Source organism: Anopheles aquasalis, chromosome Y (assembly GCF_943734665.1).
Source record: "Anopheles aquasalis chromosome Y, idAnoAquaMG_Q_19, whole genome shotgun sequence".
NCBI classification, from domain to species: domain Eukaryota; kingdom Metazoa; phylum Arthropoda; class Insecta; order Diptera; family Culicidae; genus Anopheles; species Anopheles aquasalis.
Genome location: NC_064879.1, coordinates 4,548,709 through 4,570,628, shown reverse-complemented (window position 1 = coordinate 4,570,628; position 21,920 = coordinate 4,548,709). Strand labels below are relative to the sequence as shown.

The window sequence follows — 21,920 nt, the reverse complement described above, 5'->3', positions numbered from 1 at the left end:
GCGGGGATGAGAGAGAGAGAGAGCATCATCGTGTAACGGAACACATACACACGCTCGCTGAAAGTCAGGTGCCATTTATAATTGCCCCTCTTGCTACCTTCTTCTCCCTGTAGCAGTGCCGTGAGGAAAGTGAACAGTGCGGCAGCCTCCCTTTCCGCCACCACCTTTCGTGGGTGTTGATGCGCCCATAATTGAGCATTGTTATCCGGTAACTTAACCACCGCCCCGCCCCCCCCCCCCACCCTCCCCTCCTCTCCGCCGGGTGTTGGAACAATTAAAATCAGCTTAGGATGCGAGCCGACTCGCCGGCCCTGGACAGTGTGTTGTGTGCGGTGGGGTTGCAGGATGCAGTAACCTTACCTTTTGTTTGCCCTTTGTCACGGCTCTCTGGTGCACCGGTATTCGAGAAAGGAAACACACTCAAGAAGCAGCTCAAGGTTTGGTGGTGTTTGTGTTCGAATGTATGGAATGGGGTCATTCATTAAAGTAACTTAATCTACTTGCTTCTCTCTCTCTCCCTCTCTGTCTTAATCCTAATACGGACGGACGGACGGATGTAATACGAATATAATTGTGTGCGTGCGTGTGCGTGCTCAACTCACTCACACTCCTCCTGGATCTCCTCGTCGTCACTCATACTGGAGATGGTGGCCGTGGTCGGTCGCTTCACCTTCGCCACCACCACGTACTGCTCCAGGTTGACACCGGTCTCGGTGACCAACCGGTCCAGTACCGCCCTCTCGACCAGCTCCTGCCGGTACCAGTCGGGTTTGCGGTGCGCCAGCTCACGCAGGTAGTGCAACGCTTCCGAGTGGGACCCCACCGCCACCAAACACTCCACCAGCAGGCCGAGCAGATCCCAGACACGGACCGGTGGTACCGGCGGTTCCGAGCCCTGCTCCTCCAGCCGCACCTTGATCAGCCGGATCACGTTGCCGTACTCGCGCCGCTCGGTCGCGTCCTGCAGCTCGACCATCCGCCGCACCTCACCCATCGCCTGCTGGAGCGTGTCGGCGAGGGCGAGCGGTTGCACCGCACCACCACCACCACCACCACCACCACCACCACCAGCCCGTGTCAAACACTTGGCCGCCTCCTGCAGCGCATTGAGCGCCTTCTCGTAGTCCCGGAACTCGTCGATTTCGGCCTGGGCACAGTTGGCGTAAAAGTTGGCCAGCTGCCCGTACGCCTGCCCCTTGCTGTAGAACGTCACGATGTGCTTCAGGATCTTGGCGTCGGTCTGCCAGTTCAGGGCCTGCAGGTAGTTGGCCGCCATCACGTAAACCTCACGCTGCCGGGACATGCCGGCGAAAAAGATGATCTTCTCCGTGTCACCGGACTTGAGGAGACTCTTCATCGCCCGCACCTTATCGCCCGCTTGGGTGAACTTTTTCGTCGCCGAATGGTAATCACCCTGCTCCTGGAGTAGTTCGCCCAACCGCAACAACACCCCCGACCGGACGGCCGGCGCACCGACGAGCTCATCCTTGCCCGGTGTCAACAGCTCGGCCAGTGTCTCCGTCACCGGCACACTGTGGCTAGCGCAAATCTCGAGCGCACGCTCCAGCTGCCGGGTGTTGGCCAGTAGCTGTACCGCCCGGTACGGTTGCTCGCTGGCCAGGAAAAACTCGGCACACCGGCCCACCAGTTCCGGATCGGAGCGGGCATCCAGTTCGGCCGCTATCACCTGGAGCGCTTCCGGTTGCTGGGACCGGAACGCCAGCTCGACCGCCTTGTGTAGCATGCCGGCCCGGTGGTACAGTTCGACGGCACGGCGCGGTTCACCCGCCTCCTCGAAGTAGCCGGCCGCGGACGCTTTATCGCGGGCCCGCGCCCCACACGCCACCGTCCACAGCTCGTCCCGCAGGTCGTTCTCCTTGCAGATGCGCACCGCATTCCCGTACGTACGGGCGCGCGTGTAAAAGTGGATCGCCTCACCGAACTTGCCCGCGTTCTCGTAGTACCGCGCCAGATGGTAACAGGCGGCCCGATCACCGCTCGCCCGCGCTATCTCGTCCGCCCGGTTTACCTGCCCGATAAAGCAGAGGATCCGCACCTGGGCGAACCAGTCCGCCGACCGCTGGTAGATCTTGAACGCACCTTCCATCTCGCCGCTCGACTCGACGTACTGGGCCCACCAGCGGAGTAGCTCCGGATCGGCCGTCGACTGCATGTACTGCTTCAGTGCGACCGGATCGTCGAGCAGCAGCTGGCTGACGGTGTGCAGGAGGCTGCTCGTCCGCTCGTAACACTCGATCGCCCGTTGCGTCTGGCCGTGCTCCTTCAGCCACTCGGCGTACCGGTGGTACGTGTTGCGCAGGTGCACCCGATCCAGGTGTTCCGCCACCTCCAGCGCTTCCTCGTAACGGCCCGACGCCTGGTACAGCTTGTTGAGCAGATCGTACCGGCCACACCGCTTGTACAGCGCTTCCGCCTCGCCCACCATACCCAGTTCGATCGCGAGCACCGCCACCCGCGCTTCCTGCTCGAGCGCCACATCGTCCAGGGCACGGCGCAACGCCCGTACCGAGCGGGCCCGCCGCAGATGGCCCAGGCACACCTTCGCCACATCCAGCCGGCCCGTCTGGACGCACAGTTTGGCCAGATTCATCCACACCGTGTCGGAGCGCAGCGACCGGATGCAGCTGAACGCCTGGTCCATGTTTTCCTGCGCCACATTCAGGCTAAAGTTGAGCACCATGCCGCGCGTCACCAGATCGCACTCTTCCAGGCCCTTGAAGTCGCGCAGCGGCAACCGCACGATACTGTTGCGCTGCAGCACAACCAGGTGCGGTACACACAGGCCAATTAGTTGCTGCTGCTGCTGGTGCTGCTGCTCCACACCATCGCTACACCACTGGCCACTGGAGCTTACTTCCAGCTCGGCCAGCTCCGACCGGTGCCCATCGACAAACAGGACGTGCAGCTGGCAGGCGGGCTGTGGATGCTGCGCACCCGTTCGTGCCCTCGCCAATGGTTTCGTCTCGCACGCCACCAGCCGGGGATCGTCCGCGTCCCAGTGGAAGGCAACGGGCAGGAGGGTGGAGCGGCTGCCGGCGCGACCCGTCTTCGCCGGTGTGACCCGGTCACCATCGGCCGGCGGCTGAAACACGTACGGTTTCAGCACGTTACTCTCGAGGCACCAGAGATAGAGGGCCCCGTCCGGGTGTAGCTGCTCGTTAGCGATGGTCAGCGCCACGTGCGTCCCGGTGGCGTTCGTTTTCGCGGCGATAATTTCGCCAAACTGCTCGAACATGGTGTAGCCACAGCGGGCCGGCTGGAGCTGCTTCACGTCGTGCCGCGACACATCGTACAGCTTGAGGTAGCCGCCGAGCGTGAACACGGTCAGAAAGGGGCCGTGCAGATCGGCACCGATCGGTTTGCCTGCGGAAGAACAGGAAGCAGAATTTGCCGTGATCAGCCATGCCATACGAGAGGGACTTAACTTAGAATCATAATAAAAATTATAACGCGGAATTTTTCATTTCACTGGCTTGCCAATTTTGAATTCAGTTTGTTTTTTTTTTTTTTTTTGTTGTGTCGCGTTGACTCTTACTCACGGATATGCCAAGTTTCTGCTTTCCAGTTGTTACTTTACGTTTCTAGGAGTTATTTGTTTGCATAAAGGGCGGGGGGGGGCTTTGGTATTTAATTTTGTTTTGTGACACATGCTTTTAACATTTTTCCCCCTGAATGCTGATCCTTTCAAGAACATTGTGTAAAAGTTTTGTATCAATCGAAGCGAAACTGAGCAAGTTAAAGATTTTTTAAAAATCCGCTCCATGCAGCTCGCCAGCCAGCGCGCAGTGCCCATCCAGTACCGTAAAAACTACTGCACTGATTGGTTTGAAATTTTTAACACATAATCTGTACACTCTTTGCCAGGTAGTCCCGTCAAGATTTCATTAATACTGTTGATACTTTTTTTTTAAAGAAATCTTTAAAACTCGTGTTTCAGGCAAAAGCATCACTTTTTCAACTTTAAAAATCTGCCAAAAATCGAAAAATTTAAAATTGAACAAAAACTCGACGAGGCTATCTGGATAAACTTATAATCTTTCAAACGAGTATCGATTTGTGTTTTTCTGATCCCCCCTCACGCAGCTACGATGAGCAGTGTGTTTGGACCGAATCAAAAGACTCCACCGTTTAAGCGACGAACCCGGTGTGATCGCTGATCTGACTTTTGCAACTTCAAAATGCTGCCAAAAATCGAAAACTCGGAATATCAAGAAAAACTCTCTGGGGCTACCTGAATAAACTTTTAATCTATCAAAAGAGCGATTGATTTGAATTGTTCTGGTGGCCCATCACGCAGCTACGATTCTTCCCAGCTCTTCCGGTGCCCAAAAAAAACGTCTTTTCGAAGACCAAACTGCCTAAACTGTGATGCCATGGATGAAGTTTTTAATAAATCTTCCCCAAAATACAACTAAATATTCTTCAAAAGTTGTAGATTAATATGTCATTAACATGTAAAAATAAAGCAGAATGGTTACGTCACAAAAAATTCGTCAAAAATGTTCCTCCAAAACATAAACAGCAATTAAAAATAAAATTAAGTGTTCCGATACATTAAAAATGATACAGCAGTGTTATGGTGACGATGCTCTGTCGAAAACCCAGGTGTACCAGTGGTATGAACGCTTTTAAAAGTGGCCGTGAGGCTGTTGAGGACGATTTCGACATCGAAAACCGATGCAAACGTCGATGAAACCTGACAATTGTTGATGGAAAATCACAAAATTTGATGATAAGGTAGGGATGGCTGAGACCACAGCTCGGTCACAGCACTACTTGAATTTTGGAAAAATAAATATGTACTTTTGCTTCTCATCACGAAATTCCGGTTATTTTTTCGTCCATGCTACACGATTCCCTTACCTTCATGCTCGCTGAACACGATCTCCTGGAGGGTAACGCCACAGAGCGAGTACACCCGGACCTGCTCGGTACCGAGCGCCACAATGTTCTGCTCATACAGGTACACGGCCACACATTCGACCGCAAAGCTGCCAACGAACGAGATGAGCAGCGCACCGGGATCACCGTGATCGCCATCAGCCCCCTGGAACGCCTTGCCGGTTTCGGCCGGTTTGGCGGGTGTAACTGGGGCCGGCGTAGTGGTGGTGGTGGCCGGTGGTTGCTGTACACGGTACACACCAACCGTGCGCCCATTCGTAACGACCAGGTGCAGCTCGTTGAGCGCCAGGTGGGTGATGGAGTTTTCCAGCCGTAGCGTAGCTTCCCGGCCGGTGCAGTGGCGCAGCAGCAGTTCGTTCGATTTCCGCTGCGTCGCCCACAGTGTGCGGGTGTGCGCCGCCAGTAGGGCCTGCTCCTTCAGGATAAACACATCCGACAGACAGTTGACCATCATGCAGGGCCGGTTCGTGTCGGTGGTGCCCCAGGTAAGGCTCTTGATTGTGCCCCGGACCCCGGTCACGTTCGCTAGCTGCCACTGGGACTCCGGCTGGTCGGTGTACGATGTGCGCCCGTACCCACCGACCGTGCGGCGCCACGTATACAGATTGCCCTGGCTAGTGCCGGCGCTCAGTGTTTGCGTGTCGCCACAGTACGACACGCAGGTAAACGCTTCCTGGCTGACAGCTGGCGGTGTCACGGCAACACCAACACCAACACCGCTAGCGCCCAACGCTGCCGTCGGTCGCCTGTGGTCCGGTGCGCTTGTCTCCACCGACAGCTCCATCGACAGCACGTAGTTGTCACTCGTTTCGATGTCCCAGATGCGCACCGACAGGTCACCGGTGAGGATGGCCAGCGCACACCCCGTCACCCAGGTGATGGAGCTTTTCGAGCCCGCCACCTTACCGGACAGCTTCACCCGGTCGAGCTCCGTTATTTGCCCGTTCCCGTCCACCTCGTAGTGTCCGATCGTGATGTCCTCCATGAGAATCACAATAGAATCCCTGAGAAAGAGAGGGAGAGCAGGTAAACAGGTTGATTAGATTGGAAACAGCAAACGAGAATTGTTTTTTTTTGTTGCCTCACTGCCCAGATACTCACTGCTTCGGGTGCCACAGGATCTGCATGATGGGAACGCTATCCCCCCGTACGATCTCCGTGCACGTGCCCGTCTGGTTGATGTAGTACAGCACGCCGGTCTGGGTGCACGCGTAGAAGCAGTAGTTGTCCTGCAGGCTAGCGTGAGCCATATTCCGTACCGCCGTTCGGGGTCGCCAGTTGGTCAGCTGATCGAGTGCTGCCTCATCACCGGCCACGGCAGCCCTAAACAAACACAAAAAAAAAAACACCAAAAACACGGTGTGAAAAGGCTCCCCCTTCGATTGCTATCGCGCCATTGCCATTGCTAACCTGGCCAAACTGGTCAGCTCTTTGCTGCTGACGCTCTGGAACGAGCGGCGGAACGTGATGTGCAGCAGTGGGTCGCGCAGATCGTGGTTAAACAGCGTGAGAAACTGCGACTGACCGTCGAAGCGCCACCCGGTCAGTACGCCCATCGCATCGGCCGTGATGACGCGGCCACCCTTCTCGCTGAACTCCAGCAGCATGATCGGCGACTTGTGCGGCCCATTGACCGTCGCAAAGTCGCGCTTCCCATCGAACCACGCGTGTATCTCCCCGTTCTCCCACCCGGTCAGCAGTAGCTTGCGCTCCGGGTGCCAGGTCAGCACGGTGGCCTGTGAGGTGGCATGCACCGGGAACGTCACGTCACGCAGTGGTATACCCTGCACGAGAGAGAGAGAGAGAGCGACCCTTTTACTCAAACCCGCTAACCCCTTTGTGACCCTTTCTTCACCTTACCGTATCGTCGAAGATGGTCACCGAGCCACCGCGCACGTTACTGTACGAGGCGACAGCAAAGATTGGCTCGACCGGGTGCCACGAGCTGACCGTGCTGATCGCTTCACTATCGAGAAACTGCACCTTGGTGTCGAAGAACAGCGTCATGTTGCGAGGGCCGGCGAACCCCGGATTGATCCTTCACACAGCTTCAGCCCCGTTGTGCTATGTGTTGCGATTGTTTGTTTGTTTGTTACCCGGCTCACAACAGCACCATCACCATGGTAACGCGCGGTTCAAGGTCAACGTACCGCGCACCATGTGAACCGCTTTTACGGTGCCCGTGGTGTCGACAAGAGAGCAATAGCGATTCAAGACCACCCAGAACAAACCATTACAGGCACAAAACAATCCACTCTGCAGAGTGCAGAGTTCACGGAAATTGTGGAAAAACTAAAACTTTCAACATTTATGCACGAGATGTATAGTGCTTCTAAATCAACCCCGTTCCCGTCTGACAACCGGCACTCAAAGTGCACATTCGAGAAATTATAGGCGCTCACCGGCACTCAAACGTTCCTTCTGTTGATTTGTTTAAACAGCAGCGGACTTACCGGGGTGTTAACGCGCTAGATTTCATGCAGCCGCGTGTTGGCCGCTTTTTCTGGCGCATGCATTGGTGCCATTTTCCACGCGTTTTTGCGTTTCGTTGGTGTACGTGTGCCATCCTGCCGTACCCGGGTGGCTCGATCAACATAACGAACGCCAGGAACATAATTCCATTTTCACCACTATTTATTCATGATCGCCACATCCATCCTGCCGCTTGCGCGTTGTTTTCTAGTGACGTCATGATTAGTTTAGGACTAACTCCTGCTGTTTGCGATCGCCGTGTCCTTACACAACCACCTGCGTACTAAAGCTTGGGACACTTAATATTTGACCGCATTCTTTTACAGTGCTCCTAGGGGTAGCTTTGCTATTCTGTAGTTGTCTTTTTATAGGGGGGGGGGGGGGGGGGGTTCGGTATTTTCGGGCCAAAAAAGGCCCGTTTTTGACGATTTTTTTGTGACGTAACCATTCAATTTTATTCTTTCCAGTAAATGGAATATTGATCTACAACTTTTGAAAAATATTTGGTATTGTTTCGAGCAACATTCATTGAAAAACCAATCCATGGCATCAAATTTTGGTAGGCGTGTCGTCGCAAAGGTTCCTTTTACGGTGCCCATCGTAGCTGCGTGATGGGTCGTCTGAAATACACAAATCGATACTCGTTAGAAATATTATAAGTTTATCTAGGTAGTCTCGGAGAGTTTTTGTTGATATTCCTAGTTTTCGATTTTTGGCAGATTTTTGAAGTTGAAAAAGTGATGCTTTTTGTAATTTGGCCTAAAAACACGACTTTTAAAGATTTGTTTAGAAAAATGTATCAACGATTTTCATGAAATCTCGACGGGACTACCTGGCAAAGAGTGTACAGATTATGTGTAAAAAATTTCAAAACGATCGGCCCAGTAGTTTTTACGGTACGATGAGTACCGACTTTGAAAACCTTGATTTTTTGGGAAACGCGCTTCAAAGTAGCGAGCTGCATGGAGCGAATTTTCAAAACTCTGTATCTTTGTAAGTTTTGCATCGATTGATCCAAAACTTTTACACAATACTCTTGAAAGGATCAGTTTTCAGGAAAAAATGTTAAAAACATGCGTCACAAATAAAAATTAAATACCGAAGTCACCCCTTAAGTCTCATAAAGGTCCCGTTAAGCTCTGGCCCGGCTTCGCAAGCTGCCATTGCAGCACAAAGATCACAAATTGGTATCTAAACAACAGCATTGATTTAAAAATAGTTCAAATTATTTCAAAAATATTCACTCCATTCAATTGCCCACAGTATTGCCCAATACGATTCTATTGTGCTATTATCGAACAAAAACTAAAGAAACAGCGTAAAATGATTAAAAGTCCAACTGCAATGTACAAATGGTGGGGAAAAATGGGCCAATGAGACTTCTTCCACTACTGGGCAGCAAATGATGTCGTCGCATAAAACCAAAAGTGCGTAAATTCATTACGCACCGTCGCACAATAATTGAATCTCTATTTTTTATCCGTAGCTGCATAAAATACCTACCAAGTGACACCTTCTCCTAATTTCCGGACTGAGATGCGGCCAAATATTAAGTGTTCCAAGCTTCTCGCCGTGTATGCTGAGACAGCAACAAAAAGGGGGAAAAGGGCGAACGAGCGAAAGTTTTTCTTTCCCTAAACTCGAGAGCAGGACATGCTCTCTGCTCGACACGAAAATCCTGGTGAATATAGGAATTAACAGACCACTCAGAGTACCTGTGAGCGCTTTCAAACGGGAACATCTCTCTGCTCGAACATAAAAAAACCCACTGTCATCCAGGTAAACAGCGTTTATGCGCTCTTTACAAATCCTCGAACGGTGCCACAGTTTCTTGCGGTGCCGCGGCACAAAACCAGTTAGGAAAGCCGAGCGACTACAGACCAAAATGTTCGTCATCATCGCCCCGTTAGTCGTGGCCACCCTGTTGGGATGCGTTACGGCCAATCCCACCGTCGCCAGGTACGACAATGTACGGTTGTACCGGTTCTTCATCGAAACGGAGGAGCAAGTGCAGATGCTGCAGAAGCTGGAAAGTTTGAGCGACAGCTACGCGTTCATGGGACACGCCCGGCAGGTGAACCAAAACCTGACGGTGATGGTTTCCGCCCACAAGCTGGCCGAGATCACCGAGCTGATGTCGAGGTACCAGCTGCAGGGCACAGTACTGGTAAGCAGTAGCGTCGCAGCAGCGTCTAGATTGTCCCCCCCAATTTACTGTCCTTCGTTATATCTTTCAAGTTATATAACATGCAAGCGCTGATTGACGAGGAGCAGAAATGGATCATGCCGAAGGACACCCGGCCGGAGGACTTCCGTTGGTCGCACTATCAACACCTGGACACAATCAACCGCTGGCTGGATTGGCAGGTTTCCCGCCACCCCCTGAAGCTGGAGTTGATTGAGCTGAGCGCGAGCTTCGAAAACCGGCCGTTGCGTGGCGTGAAGCTGTTCAGCAACCCGGCCAACAGTGCCGTCTTCGTCGAGTGTGGCATTCACGCGCGCGAATGGATCTCGCCGGCCAGCTGCACGTTCATCCTGAACGAGCTGCTAACGTCCGGCCGCCCGGAAGTGCAGGGGCTGACGCAAAACTTCAACTGGATCATTTTCCCGGTGGTCAACCCGGATGGCTACCGGTACACCTTCGAGGGGGACCGGCTGTGGCGCAAAAACACCCAACCGTACGGTGTGTGCCGTGGGGTGGATCTGAACCGAAACTTTGGGAGCGATTGGAACGGGCCCGGCGCTAGCTCGGATCCGTGCCGGTACGATTTTGCCGGTGGCAGCGAAACCAGCGAACCGGAGACGCGGGCACTCGTGGCGTTCTTACGGAACGGCGTTGACCGCTACCGGATTCGCACCTACTTCTCCATCCACTCCTTCTCCCAGCTGATCATGTTCCCTTACGGTTTTACGAGCGAACGGGTGCGCAACTACGACGACTTGGTTGCGATCGGGCACGAGGGCACCGCAGCGATCGAGGGAAAACATGGCAAGAAGTATGTGTCCGGGGCGCTGATTGAAACGATCTACCCATCGTCGGGCGGCAGTAGCGATTGGGTTTACGCCGAGCTGAACGTACCGATCTCGTACACGTTCGAGCTGCGTGGTGCACCGGACAGCAACAACATGTTTTTGCTGCCCGCCAGCGAGATTATTCCAACAGCCGAAGAGCTGCTGGAAGCGTTCATTGCGATGCTGCAGAAGGCGACCCAACTCGGGTATTACAGCAATAACTCCGTCAAGGTAGATCTGTAAATCAAATCTCCAAGCCAGCCTGTGTTATTTTTTTGTATGTCTTGGTGGGTGCTGGACGGTGCTCAGTTTGCAGCAGAATGCTTATCAAACGGCAAAGCCCACGAGATTACTCGAGGGAGACAGCAGACGAGAGATAATTAAGGCGACAGTGAAATAAACAACACAATGCGACCTGTTGGCGGATGATTGATGAGCGGCCGCTGCTGGTGCTTGATTTAAATTTACTGTTCACCGAGGCTTTCTTTACACATCGCTCATCAAACGAGCATGATTTCGCCGCATGAAAAAGGTCAAGAATGAAACAAAGTGATATCGATGGGAGTAGGCGTGGTTGGCTGTGCCTTTTCTTACATTTTTTTCTAATAAAATCTATCTTTGATATAAAAAAAATGCACTCTTGTACACCTCCAGTAGATTATTGCGCTCCAATGTGTTTGTTCCAACTAGCAAGATAATATCCGAATACGCAAATGCAGTTGTGTGGTAAAATAATAGCAGTCGGTGGTTCAAAGGCAAAAAGTTACAATGATATTTCATGCAACTATTCCAATTTGTTTTTTTGTCTAAATAAAAAGGGACAAAACTTGAAACAAGAATGCATGTTTTACTTTTAAAAATCATCCCATTACTCAGGGCAATTTTAAAATAACTTGATTAATTTGAAAAGGAAAAAAAAGGTTCAGTTGTACTGGTATTGTTTTGCACACTTCAATATTTTGCAGTATAGCCGTTATACTTGATTACACAGGCGCATCGCTTAGGCATACAGCTCGCAAGTCTTTGACATCGAGAGACAGGGATTGCAGCCCGCGATTTACGAATTACCGACTAAAACTCTTCCTCATTCTTCGGCTTTACTACCGAAACAGCACATTTGTCGTCTAGCCATAGTTTCTCAACGGGGTTGTGATCAGAAGACTGCACTGCCCACTCCATAACCTCGATGTTCTTCGGCTGAAACCACGATTTTACGCGTTGTACGTTTAGGATCATTCTCCTGTTGAGATAATAATTTTAATGGCATATTTTCTTGTACCAGTTGATATGGATTTTTGAAAACTTAAGACGGTTTGTAACATGGCATAATGGTACCTTACGGGGTCTTGGTGCGTACAAATTAGTCTCCATTAATCGCCGTCTTATCTTTACTGGCCTCACAGACAAGTCCAATGCATCCCTAAATGCTCCGCGATATGTTGCCTATGTTTTGGTTAGTTTTCTGGGATGTGCATCGTTTCTGGCCACTAGTTTCTGCCTCCGCTTTCCACTTCAAATCATTGCTGATCATTTTGGTAGAGCACCCCAGTAATTCTTGAATCTGCTGGTACGTACGCGTTCTTACGTTTTCTTATTTTTCGCGTACGTTTTCTTATTTTCAATTTTTTTTTAAATTAAATTCCGAATCTCTACCGAATAATTTATACTGCGTCCCATTTTACTGCTATAAAAATAAAAAAGTCTTGCATTTCGATCAGTTTTTTGTTTTTTTTACCTATTAACCGATTGATGGAAAAACAAGACATGCAAAGATTTTTGTTAAACACAAAATAACAATGAAAACAGCTTAGCAACGCTCACCACTGCTATTATTTCGAACAGCGCAAAGCAGACGTTGCTGCAAATTTTTTGCAAAAATATCTACAAATTGTGATTTTGTTGGTGCAAGTGGTGTGTCTGTTTTATCAGTGATCCCACCACTACACACCCACATGATCGATTGATAAAACAGACAACACATTCTTGAAAAATGATCCTTCACTTGGTTGGCAGCAGAGCAGAGGGGTGCGCTTTCATTTTTTATCAATAATTTGCGAGCTCATCGAAGGGTCGAGCCGCGATATACGATTAAGTTCTTCCTTTAGTGAGCTCCATTCCGCCCCTTCCTTCGATGACGGCTAGAATGAGGCACAGAACAAAACTGTAGTAGAGTGCGGCCAGCCCCAAAGGGGTTAGGTCGCAACGGGGACGCCTACCTTCGGGCACCTGTGTTGCAGTGTAGCGAGCGCTTTCTCCAGCGTAACCAGCAGTTTGACACGGAAGAAACCGAGGCCCGGTTCTAAGTGATCGGCAACAGCCAGCAGATCATGGCACAGCTCGACCGTACGACGTAGGCTCACCTCTGCCCCGAAGAGGAAGAAGAAGAAGTAGAAGAAAAGGAAAAAGAAAAAGAAAAAGAAAAAGAAAAAGAAAAAGAAAAAGAAAAAGAAAAAGAAAAAGAAAAAGAAAAAGAAAAAGAAAAAGAAAAAGAAAAAGAAAAAGAAAAAGAAAAAGAAAAAGAAAATGAAAAAGAAAAAGAAAAAGAAGAAGTAGAAGAAAAGGAAAAAGAAAAAAGAAAAAAGAAAAAGAAAAAGAAAAAGAAAAAGAATAAGAAAAAGAAAAAGAAAAAGAAAAAGAAAAAGAAAAAGGAAAAGAAAAAGAAAAAGGAAAAGGAAAAGAAAAAGAAAAAGAAAAAGAAAAAGAAAAAGAAAAAGAAAAAGAAAAAGAAAAAGAAAAAGAAAAAGAAAAAGAAAAAGAAAAAGAAAAAGAAAAAGAAAAAGAAAAGGAAAAAGAAAAAGAAAAAGAAAAAGAAAAAGAAAAAGAAAAAGAAAAAGAAAAAGAAAAAGAAAAAGAAAAAGAAAAAGAAAAAGAAAAAGAAAAAGAAAAAGAAAAAGAAAAAGAAAAAGAAAAAGAAAAAGAAAAAGAAAAAGAAAAAGAAAAATAACAAGAAGAAAAAGAAGAAATAGAGCGAGATATAAAAGCTTGAACGCATTGTATTGAACGCATTCCCCTTACCAGACTGTTCCACGCTCTCCACAGTTGTCCGGTGGTCCAAAAGCTGGATCAGCGCGTACTTGGCCTGCAGCACGAACGCATTCCACCCGTGCGCGCTAGTCTGGTGTTGCCGGATGAATGCTTCATATTCACCCGGTTCCGCACGGTTCAGGTTCAGCAGTTGCTGCTGCGTCTCGGTACACCGTGCGGCGTACACTGTGGCCGTCTCACTGAATGCACAGTTTCGCTGCCGGCAACGCCACACCGACTGCGGGTTGCACGGTTGAGCCGGCAGCACGATACCCTTGCGACACTTTGGACACCGGAAACCACTGAGACTGGTCCCCAGCTCGGTCGGATCGGTACACCGTTCGCACTGGCACTCAAAGTGTTTGGATTGCTTCAGGGCAAGCCGCCGGTGTAGCGTACCGAGCAAGGGTTGCGTGTACGAGGCGCTGATGGTACCGCCCCGCTCAATGTCAACGGTGGCCACCAATACCATGCGCAACGTGTCATCGAAGTAGTGCTTCGTGTTGGGTCGACAGTCGTGCGATAGCATCGCCCCCAGCGGATACAATGCCCTTACCTTCGTCCACCGCTCCGGCAGCCGGATCTCGAAGCAGTTCGTGTCGAGTATAGCGCACACCTGCAGGATAGTTTCCGCGCTGTACTGCTGCAATCCCAGCACCGTCCGTACGAACGGTACCAGGTTCGAACGGACTACCTCGTACAGTGGCGACTTTAGGCGCTCCTCGACGTGCGACTCAAGGCGCTGCAGCTGGGCGTACGTATCGGGGGCATGGGACTGCAGTAGCAGTACACGCAGCGGTACAATAGCACAGTACGCCGATTCCCGTTTCGTTGGCTCATCCCGGGCTGGGCGGATCTTTGGCCGGTAGCTGCTACCCGCCAGGATGCTACATTCCGTGCGATGTTGCTCCGCCCCTTCACACTCCGCACCACAAACTGGCCATCCACAGCGGGAACACTCGTGGAAGCGCTCATCGGACCTGCAGGTGGCCATCAGGTCCCGGTTACAGCCCAAACAGACCGGTACACTCGCCATCTTTGGACCAACTACGGCTGGTACATCGCGAAAGATGATCTCTCCCTGGCGGATCTTTCTGGTGGCTATCACGTACCGCCCGAGGGAAGCATTTTCAACGACCTAAAGTGAAATGCAGTAGTAAGGTATAAATATAGGTGCTGCTGCGTCGGATTGGCAGCCCCAATCAGACGAGCGCCAGGACTCAAGCGAGGAGTCCAGCAGGGAATCCGTCGCCGATCTTACCCGGTAGCAGTGGCACTCGCGACGGTGCGTAGCCTTCCAGTGTTGCCGCTGGTGGTCGCGGCCACAGTACACCGTCTGCTGGCATCCCGCACACTGCTGGCTGGCTGGAGCGCTACATACAGCACACACCGTAGACACCATCTTCACCTTCGACACTACAAGGGATTTTTTTACCAAAAAGGGTCAACAACTGCTGCTGCTGCTGCTGCTGACGACGACCACACACCCGCTATCTCGAGAGTATCTCGAGGCTGACTCGCTGGCCGGCTTTCGTCCTGTCTTTCGTTTTTTTGGTTTTTTCGTTTTCTTTTTTTTCGAATGGACCGTTGACTTTCGCTGCCCCCCGGATTGTACTACCGCCAGTATGTAGCGGTAAAGGGCGGTGAAAGTAACGGAATCGCAAATGTAAGTGAACATTCCCATTAGGACTTTCGTTCGGTTCGATTCTTTAGACCCAGGGCAGCATCTGCCTCAAGCATCCAGCATCTGTTTGTTGTAGCTGTGGGGTAATGTAATGTGCTGGGAGGTGACCGTAGGTTGTAACTTGGCAGGCTCACATGTAACTATTGACATAAGAAGTGATCTTGCTTAATATTAAACCAATTTAAAAAAAAAACAAGCCTATCGAAAGTGAAGCGAATTTCCCGAACTGGACACGAAACACAAAAACAAAAAACAAACATTTCCCACGAAACCCCCTAGGGTGGTAGAGAGGAATATTCGCAAATGCGCTCGACGCGCGAGCCGTGTGTGCGCCGGCGCCCCATGCCCAGTGGCATCTGTGTGGAGCAGCGAATTGTGGGTGGGATAAATCCGCGTGCAGCAATAAAGCACTGAATCAGTGTTCTATAAATACCTGCACCCGCAACTCGCTAATTCACGAAAGACGACACCGGCCATGGAAGCTGACGAACGCTGACGCTAGAGCGCGCTGACCATCCTATGCTCTATGACCTCCGCCCGGTGCGCTGACGTCCGAGCGTTCGAGCCCTTCTTAACGCGGCTCGATAGGATCTCGGATCGGGCGCGCGCGCGCGCGCGCGCGTTGCGGGTGGATTGAATTCTTGATTGGCGCTGACGGACGGAATTTTTTCGATCGACGAAAGTGCGATGCAAACGCATGGCCCTTTGCAAGGTCACTCGCCCCTCCTCCACCCTTTGTTTCTCAAGTTCTGTCCACGAGAACATAAGATATACACCGTGCACCATCAGGATGTATCCTATCGTAAAGTTAAATAACTCTGTCATTTTCCAGTCGATTTGGATAAATAGAACAGTTTCTGAAACGCCAGTCTATGCCATTTTAATAATGCGTCACACGTTACATTGGAAAAAAAATCGGTCAATAGTGGAAACTGCGATTGTGCAATGGATGATGAATAAATGGTGGTTTGCTCCTTCGCCGCATATCACGGCGCTGGGCGCTTTTTTCCTGTGGGTCTTGGTTTAAAAAACAAGGTTTTTGCAAACGAATTGAAGGCTATGAAACAATTTAAAGCAAATATATGAATTGAAACTGCCAAATAACTCCCTAAATGCTGTCAAAACAATACAAAATGCCGGAAAAAAGGCCGCTTTATGAATGCGCGAATGAAGGCGGTCATATTCGAATGATGTCATATTAAATGGCATAGAATAACCTAAATAATAACCCTGGTTTATTTTTTAAAATCGGCTGAAAAATGGCAGAGTTATTCAACATTAAAATAAGATGCATCATAATGGCGCACCCTGTACAGATCTAAACAAGCTGAGTTGTCCCTTTCGATTGTAATAATCCTATGGGGACGTGGAAGACTGTCACTCTCTAAACAACTTTAAATGTTGATGTCCTTGGAGTGAGCTTGGAGCAGCTGGGATGGGTATTAGGGGCTGCCACGACGACGATCTCGAGCAAAAGCGAACGACCCGCTGCTGCCGCTGCGCATATAGAGAAGGTGGCCATGACCTGGCTGGCATAGGTTCACGATCCAAGATTCCAAGTAAACGGCGTGTCCCCGTTTCCCGCTTTTCGTCCGTCCGGGTTTCGCTCTGCACGGAGCACGAAGGATCGCTGGTTAGGACAGGGCAAAGGGAGCTATTTTTAAACTTGCGCGCACAGGCGAACGCGCCGAAATCGAAGAATTATTCGCCGTACGTTTCATACGGCATTACGGCATTCTCCAAACAGTGAGCCTGTAAGCAAACCCGTGGGGGGGGGGGGGACGCGTTTTTGGTCAGCTCCCGCCCGGTGACGTGCTTGTTTGATAGTAGGGTTTTCCATCATTGCACATTAAACGTACGTAACAGTTTTTTTTTTCATTTGTTTTTTCCTCAACAAAAACCATTTATTTTCAAATCAACAGAATAATGCCATCAATTAAAATAATACTTATCGGTGACCTCTACTGTGTTCTATTTGTTCTAATTGCGTGTCGAAAGAGCTCCACATCTTTGGAAGCATTTGAGGCAACTACCCATTTTTCGATACTTCTCGAAAGGGCGAGGTGCTGTACAGTCAAACAATGTTGTTTAGCAACCAAACAAATAGTATTAAGAACGAACAAGTGGGTGGTTCATATAAAGCGGGGAGGGTAAGTTTTCCCATCCGATCTATTGTAAACCATTTTTAGAGCGGTTATGCAACTGATGCCCTAATGTTATCATGTTGGAAAATCAGTTTATTTTATCGGTAGTCCCGCTTTTTTGCCGCTTTCTAGCAAGAGCTCGTGTCAAATGGATAAATGATTGAAGAGAACGTTCTCCATCAATAGTTTTGCCAGTTTCCGGAGGTTCTGAGTGCACTTAGTGCCTTCAAAACTGCATCTTTCCATTGTTTTCGTTGACCCAAACGGTCAACGGGCCTTTAGCGTCAAAAGCTCCGCTACTAAACTTTTCTTCTTCGTTTGCTTTTTCTTCAGTGAGGATTTACTTCAGTACGGCTATTAAATCCAGCATCCTGGTCCGTCGCTAGCTATTTTTTACTTCTAAACCTTTGAAGCCAGCTTTTGCATTTTTTGTTTGTGTCACAGCGTATTCGCCAATAGCGCAAACCAACAAAAGATAGTTTTCAGCTGCTGTTTTGCTCAAATGAAAGAAGGTTTTTTACTTCACCGCAAAATGGACTTTTCGGACACAAAACTTGACATTTTCCACTCGAGGAAAAAATATGTTATACTTAATGTTATGAGCAGTCCGTTAGTGCGTTTAAAAGGTATTTAGTTATACTTTTAAACGACATAACACATGAACACAACACACACAAAAAAACACATGATGCTGTGAAGTTTCTCAAAAAAATTGGCAGCATCGTTCAAAGGGGGGCTTCGGTATTTAATTCTGTTTTGTGACACATGCTTTTAACATTTTTCCCTGAAAGTTGATCCTTTCAAGAACATTGTGTAAAAGTTTTAGATCAATCGAAGCAACACTGACAAAGTTACAGATTTTTTAAAATCCGCTCCATGCACCTCACTGCTTTGAAGAGCGTCTCCCAAAAAACCAACGTTTTCAAAGTCGGTGCCCATCCAGTACCGTATAAACTACTGGTCCGATCGATTTGAAATTTTTAACACATAATCTTTACACTTTTAGTCAGATAGTCCCGTCGAGATATCATAAAAATTATTGATACTTTTTTTTAAACAATTCTTTAAAAATCATGTTTTTAGCCAAAATGACAAAACATCATCACTTTTTCAACTTAAAAATTCTGCCAAAAATCGAAAAATTGGAATATCAACTAAAACTCTCCGGGGCTACCTGGGATAAACTTTTAATCTTTCAAACGAGTATCTATTTGTGTTTTTCTGATCACCCATCACGCAGCTACGATGGGCACCAGGGGAAAAAGTAGCTTTTCGCAGACACGGCTGTCTAAATGTGATGCCATGGATGGAGTTTTTATTAAATCTCCCCCCCGAAAAAAAACTAAACATTCTTCGAAAGCTGTAGTTTAATATGCCATTCACTTGGAAAAATAAAATTGAATGGTTACGTCACAAAAAATCGCCAAAAATTACCATTTTTTTTGTTGCCCCGAAATTATCTTCTACAATGACTCTATTTTTGTCCTGAATTCACTTTAGCCCTCAACCCCCCCTCTCCCGCTTCCCTTTCTTAACCGAGGTCATTGGTCATTGGTCATTGGACGGTGAGTCCGCGTGCTGAAACCGGACTCCTTTGAGCGCCAAATGATGTTACGCTCCTACCATACAGCCATTGTCATTGTAGCTTCACGAATCTGGTGGATGAACGCATGCATGCCATCACTGTCCCTCCCGATCTTAGTGTTAACCATTTCGAGAATTTCTTTCTCGCGTACATGACCTGCTGCTACACTATCACCTCCCGTATGGCGGAACAGATGCATGCAGATCCTAATAGGGAAGTGAGTGGATTGGAAACCGCCGCAAATTGGCACATTCCGTGTCGCTAACACGGGCGCACTAGGGAGGGAAGGAGGGAGGGAGTGAGTGAGGGGGGGGGCTTAAATAAACAAGCGCACCACCCTCTCGGGCAGTGCGCGTCACGTAAACATTGCCTACGTAGAGGCGACCGATTCATGCATTCCAAATTTATTTCACTGTCGTTCGGATATCGAGTCCGAAGGGGTGGGGGGGGGGGGGCCTGTTTGTTTGAATAATGATCACCCGGTGGCACCGGTTTTGCGGCGTTATCTTTGTGCGATTTTCACCCCGAAACAAAGAGCGCCCATTCTCAGTCAACCATGGAATTGGTGGGACCATCAAATCAATCGCCATCTTGTGGGGGCGGCGACATGTAGGGCGGCGTTTTTGTTTCGCTTCTACACACAAGCGCACGACGGCACGGATTAACCCGACGATTGTCGATCGGAAAGGCTTTTTTTTTGTTGTTTTTTTTTTTTGTTTTTTGTTTCACAGAAAATGCGCTGCACGCGCGATCACGCCACAGGGGGAGATATTAAATTACTTTTCTCCAAATGCAGCACCATCACGGTTTGCACGGGGTGCGAAGGGACCGAGGGAAGGGGGGTTCACGCTCGCAAACAGCCCAGCCCAGCCCAGCCCAGCAAACGGTCCGATCGGGCCACAAGTACAGGCCGTGGTTTCTTCTTGGCAGCGTGCCCTTAGCACTCAGGGGCTAAAAATAGAGAAATAGAAGGTGAAATGACCGCGAGATGGATGGATGGAATATGTGCTCCGATGTGCCAAAACAGGAAACCGTGGCGGCCGAAGAAGCGGGTGGGTAGGTGGGTGGGTGGTTGTGGTGATGGCGGCAGGAAGCGAGGAAATTGGGGTACGGGTACGGCATCGCAGTCGCATCGCGCGGCGGCCATCGGGCCACGAAGCTGGTGTACCGTATTGGCTCCATTGAGAAAGAGACGACCAAAAATAGTCAGTGATTACAAGATGCGAGCGCGCGATGAGATGCGCGTGTTGTTTATAGGCGAACCGCGGTCGACTCCCACGAACACCTGCAGTCCGGCTGGTGTGAGGTCCGCACGGTCCGCGGCCAGGAGAGTGGAGTGGCGTAGTGTAAGTTGGCCTTAGCCCGGCTGCACCACCTCCACCGAGTCTAGGCCAACTCTAGGTCTCGTTCGGTTTCCCCTCCTCCACCCCCCCGAGTCAGATACCAAACCAAGGCCATGCGCACCACCGCGCACTAGACTAGTAGCACAGTTTTTACCGATTTTTTGTTTTTCTTACATCGCTAGCCACTACGTTTTACCATTTTTTTTTTTTTGGTAATTCTTGAATTCCATGTCGAAAGAATTGCTCATCTTTTGAAGCATTTTAGGCAGGAACCCTTTTTTTCGATACTTTTACGAACGATTGAGATGCCGTGCTTTCAAACATTTTTTTTAAACAACCAAACAAGTAGTATTCAGAAAGAACAATGTCTGAAGAATGCAGCATTTTGTCTATGACGTTTTGAAAAAAGTTTTCGCCGGTTTTTTTGTCAAGCTGCGGCCGGTTTATCACGTCAGTTATCCCATTTTGACCGTTTTTCTGTGTCAGAATTCGCTTCAAATCGATCAATTATTGTTGATAACGATCTCCATCAACAGCGTCGATCGATGAGACGCCGCATTATGGGCGCAGCAAGCGAAACCGCCCTTCTTCACGATATTCTTGCTCACGTATCTGATGATTAAGATACATTGAACATCTCAAAACATCAAGATAATGTTCGGCAGTAATCGTTTGGGCAGGACATTTTTTTATATAAGAAACTCCTGCACTCTTTCAATGCTTCCTGGCGTAATCACGAACTTGGCTTGTACAACATGAAGGTTGTCGTTGAGGGCTTTACGATCGGTTTTGAAACGCGTGTACTGTTCATAAACTTTGCCACTGGCTAGACAATCGTCAACACAAACTTACTGAATCAATTTAGTAAACATTTTACTAAGTTTAAAAGCTAAATTTGATACTGGTTGGTTGGCCGTTCAAAAGGCTTGTACTTACCACCTAAACATCTCTTCACTTTATGTGCCATAACTTTGATTCCAGTGGATCAAATGAAATTTGAACTGAAAGTCCCTAAAAGATGCACCTTTCAAACAAAAATACCTACATTAAGATTGCGCTACCAGAAACTTTCCTATGGAAAAAGTTCTGTTTACTTAGTGACTTTAACGACAAAATCTCCGCTTCTATGCCTTTGAAAACAATTTTCACATTTTATTTTCTATCGTAAAATGTTTAACATAAGGTTAAACTAACACGTAACAGTTTTCAGCAGCCGATTTCTTGAAATGAAAAATTGGTATTTAAAACTCCACCGAAAGATTGACCTTTCAGGCACCAAACTTGACATTTTCAACTAGAGAAAAAACTATGTATTAGCCAATATTATAAGCAGTATCTTATTGTTTTTTAAAGGTATTTAGTTATACTTTAACATGACATAACAAATGAGGATCTAAACCTACCCCAAAATAAAGTGGCACCATGTATTAGCAATGCGGCAAATTTCAATGCATACACCTTATAAATGTAACGAGTATGAATGGATACCATTAAAAGACAGTTTATGTCACAATTGATTGAGAAAATTCCGTTCTAAAGATTATTGGCTCACCGCAGGCCAGCGTTCAATGTTTTTGAGTCACTTCCAAGCATCCAAAACATTTCTTTAAAATTCTGATATCAGAAGCTAGTCAAATTGAGTCGAACCATCAACAAGAAATCAGGTCAGATTTTAAAAATCGCTAAAAACTAATGTACTCAGCGTAGCGTAGCCCTTGCCTTGCACTATCCCT

General features: G+C 48.7%; 3 protein-coding genes across 5 annotated transcripts; 1 reads left to right on the top strand and 2 right to left on the bottom strand.

The window, feature by feature from the left end:
- Window positions 1-589: 589 nt before the first annotated feature.
- Window positions 590-7,168, bottom strand: LOC126580013 (intraflagellar transport protein 140 homolog). Its single transcript, XM_050243843.1, has 5 exons — window positions 6,784-7,168; window positions 6,334-6,707; window positions 6,025-6,246; window positions 4,885-5,927; window positions 590-3,384 (listed from the first exon to the last, which is right to left on the bottom strand). Exons 1-5 carry the CDS (start codon window positions 6,928-6,930, stop codon window positions 599-601), a joined length of 4,572 nt encoding a protein of 1,523 aa, XP_050099800.1. The 5' UTR covers window positions 6,931-7,168; the 3' UTR covers window positions 590-598.
- A 2,017-nt stretch (window positions 7,169-9,185) lies between these two features.
- Window positions 9,186-10,870, top strand: LOC126580006 (zinc carboxypeptidase). Its single transcript, XM_050243828.1, has 2 exons — window positions 9,186-9,562; window positions 9,634-10,870. The coding sequence occupies exons 1-2, from the start codon at window positions 9,188-9,190 to the stop codon at window positions 10,648-10,650; spliced, it is 1,392 nt and encodes a 463-aa protein (XP_050099785.1). The 5' UTR covers window positions 9,186-9,187; the 3' UTR covers window positions 10,651-10,870.
- Window positions 10,871-11,063: 193 nt separating this feature from the next.
- Window positions 11,064-15,120, bottom strand: LOC126580003 (SET domain-containing protein SmydA-8-like). 3 transcript variants are annotated; one of them, XR_007608489.1, is made up of 5 exons: window positions 14,693-15,120; window positions 13,423-14,569; window positions 12,624-12,769; window positions 11,743-12,545; window positions 11,064-11,647 (listed from the first exon to the last, which is right to left on the bottom strand). XR_007608489.1 is itself a non-coding variant. In XM_050243824.1 (5 exons), exons 2-5 carry the CDS (start codon window positions 14,831-14,833, stop codon window positions 12,441-12,443), a joined length of 1,539 nt encoding a protein of 512 aa, XP_050099781.1. In that variant the 5' UTR covers window positions 14,834-14,847; window positions 14,919-15,120; the 3' UTR covers window positions 11,064-12,440. The 3 variants fall into 3 exon arrangements, 2 of the variants coding, with proteins under 2 accessions (XP_050099781.1, XP_050099780.1); XM_050243824.1 differs by having other exon boundaries at window positions 11,064-12,545; window positions 14,693-14,847; window positions 14,919-15,120; XM_050243823.1 differs by having other exon boundaries at window positions 11,064-12,545.
- Window positions 15,121-21,920: the final 6,800 nt, after the last annotated feature.

Coding starts and splice junctions, on each gene's coding strand:
- LOC126580003 (XM_050243823.1), bottom strand. CDS start 14,833: ATGGTGTCTACGGTGTGTGCTGTATGTAGCGCTCCAGCCAGCCAGCAG. Junction 12,770..13,422: donor GGAGAGCGTGGAACAGTCTG/GTAAGGGGAATG, acceptor TCTTCGGGGCAG/AGGTGAGCCTACGTCGTACG. Junction 12,546..12,623: donor TGCAACACAGGTGCCCGAAG/GTAGGCGTCCCC, acceptor GCCTCATTCTAG/CCGTCATCGAAGGAAGGGGC.
- LOC126580006 (XM_050243828.1), top strand. CDS start 9,188: ATGCGCTCTTTACAAATCCTCGAACGGTGCCACAGTTTCTTGCGGTGC. Junction 9,563..9,633: donor AGCTGCAGGGCACAGTACTG/GTAAGCAGTAGC, acceptor ATATCTTTCAAG/TTATATAACATGCAAGCGCT.
- LOC126580013 (XM_050243843.1), bottom strand. CDS start 6,930: ATGACGCTGTTCTTCGACACCAAGGTGCAGTTTCTCGATAGTGAAGCG. Junction 6,247..6,333: donor GAGCTGACCAGTTTGGCCAG/GTTAGCAATGGC, acceptor GTGTTTGTTTAG/GGCTGCCGTGGCCGGTGATG. Junction 3,385..4,884: donor CGTGTTCAGCGAGCATGAAG/GTAAGGGAATCG, acceptor GTTCTTCCGCAG/GCAAACCGATCGGTGCCGAT.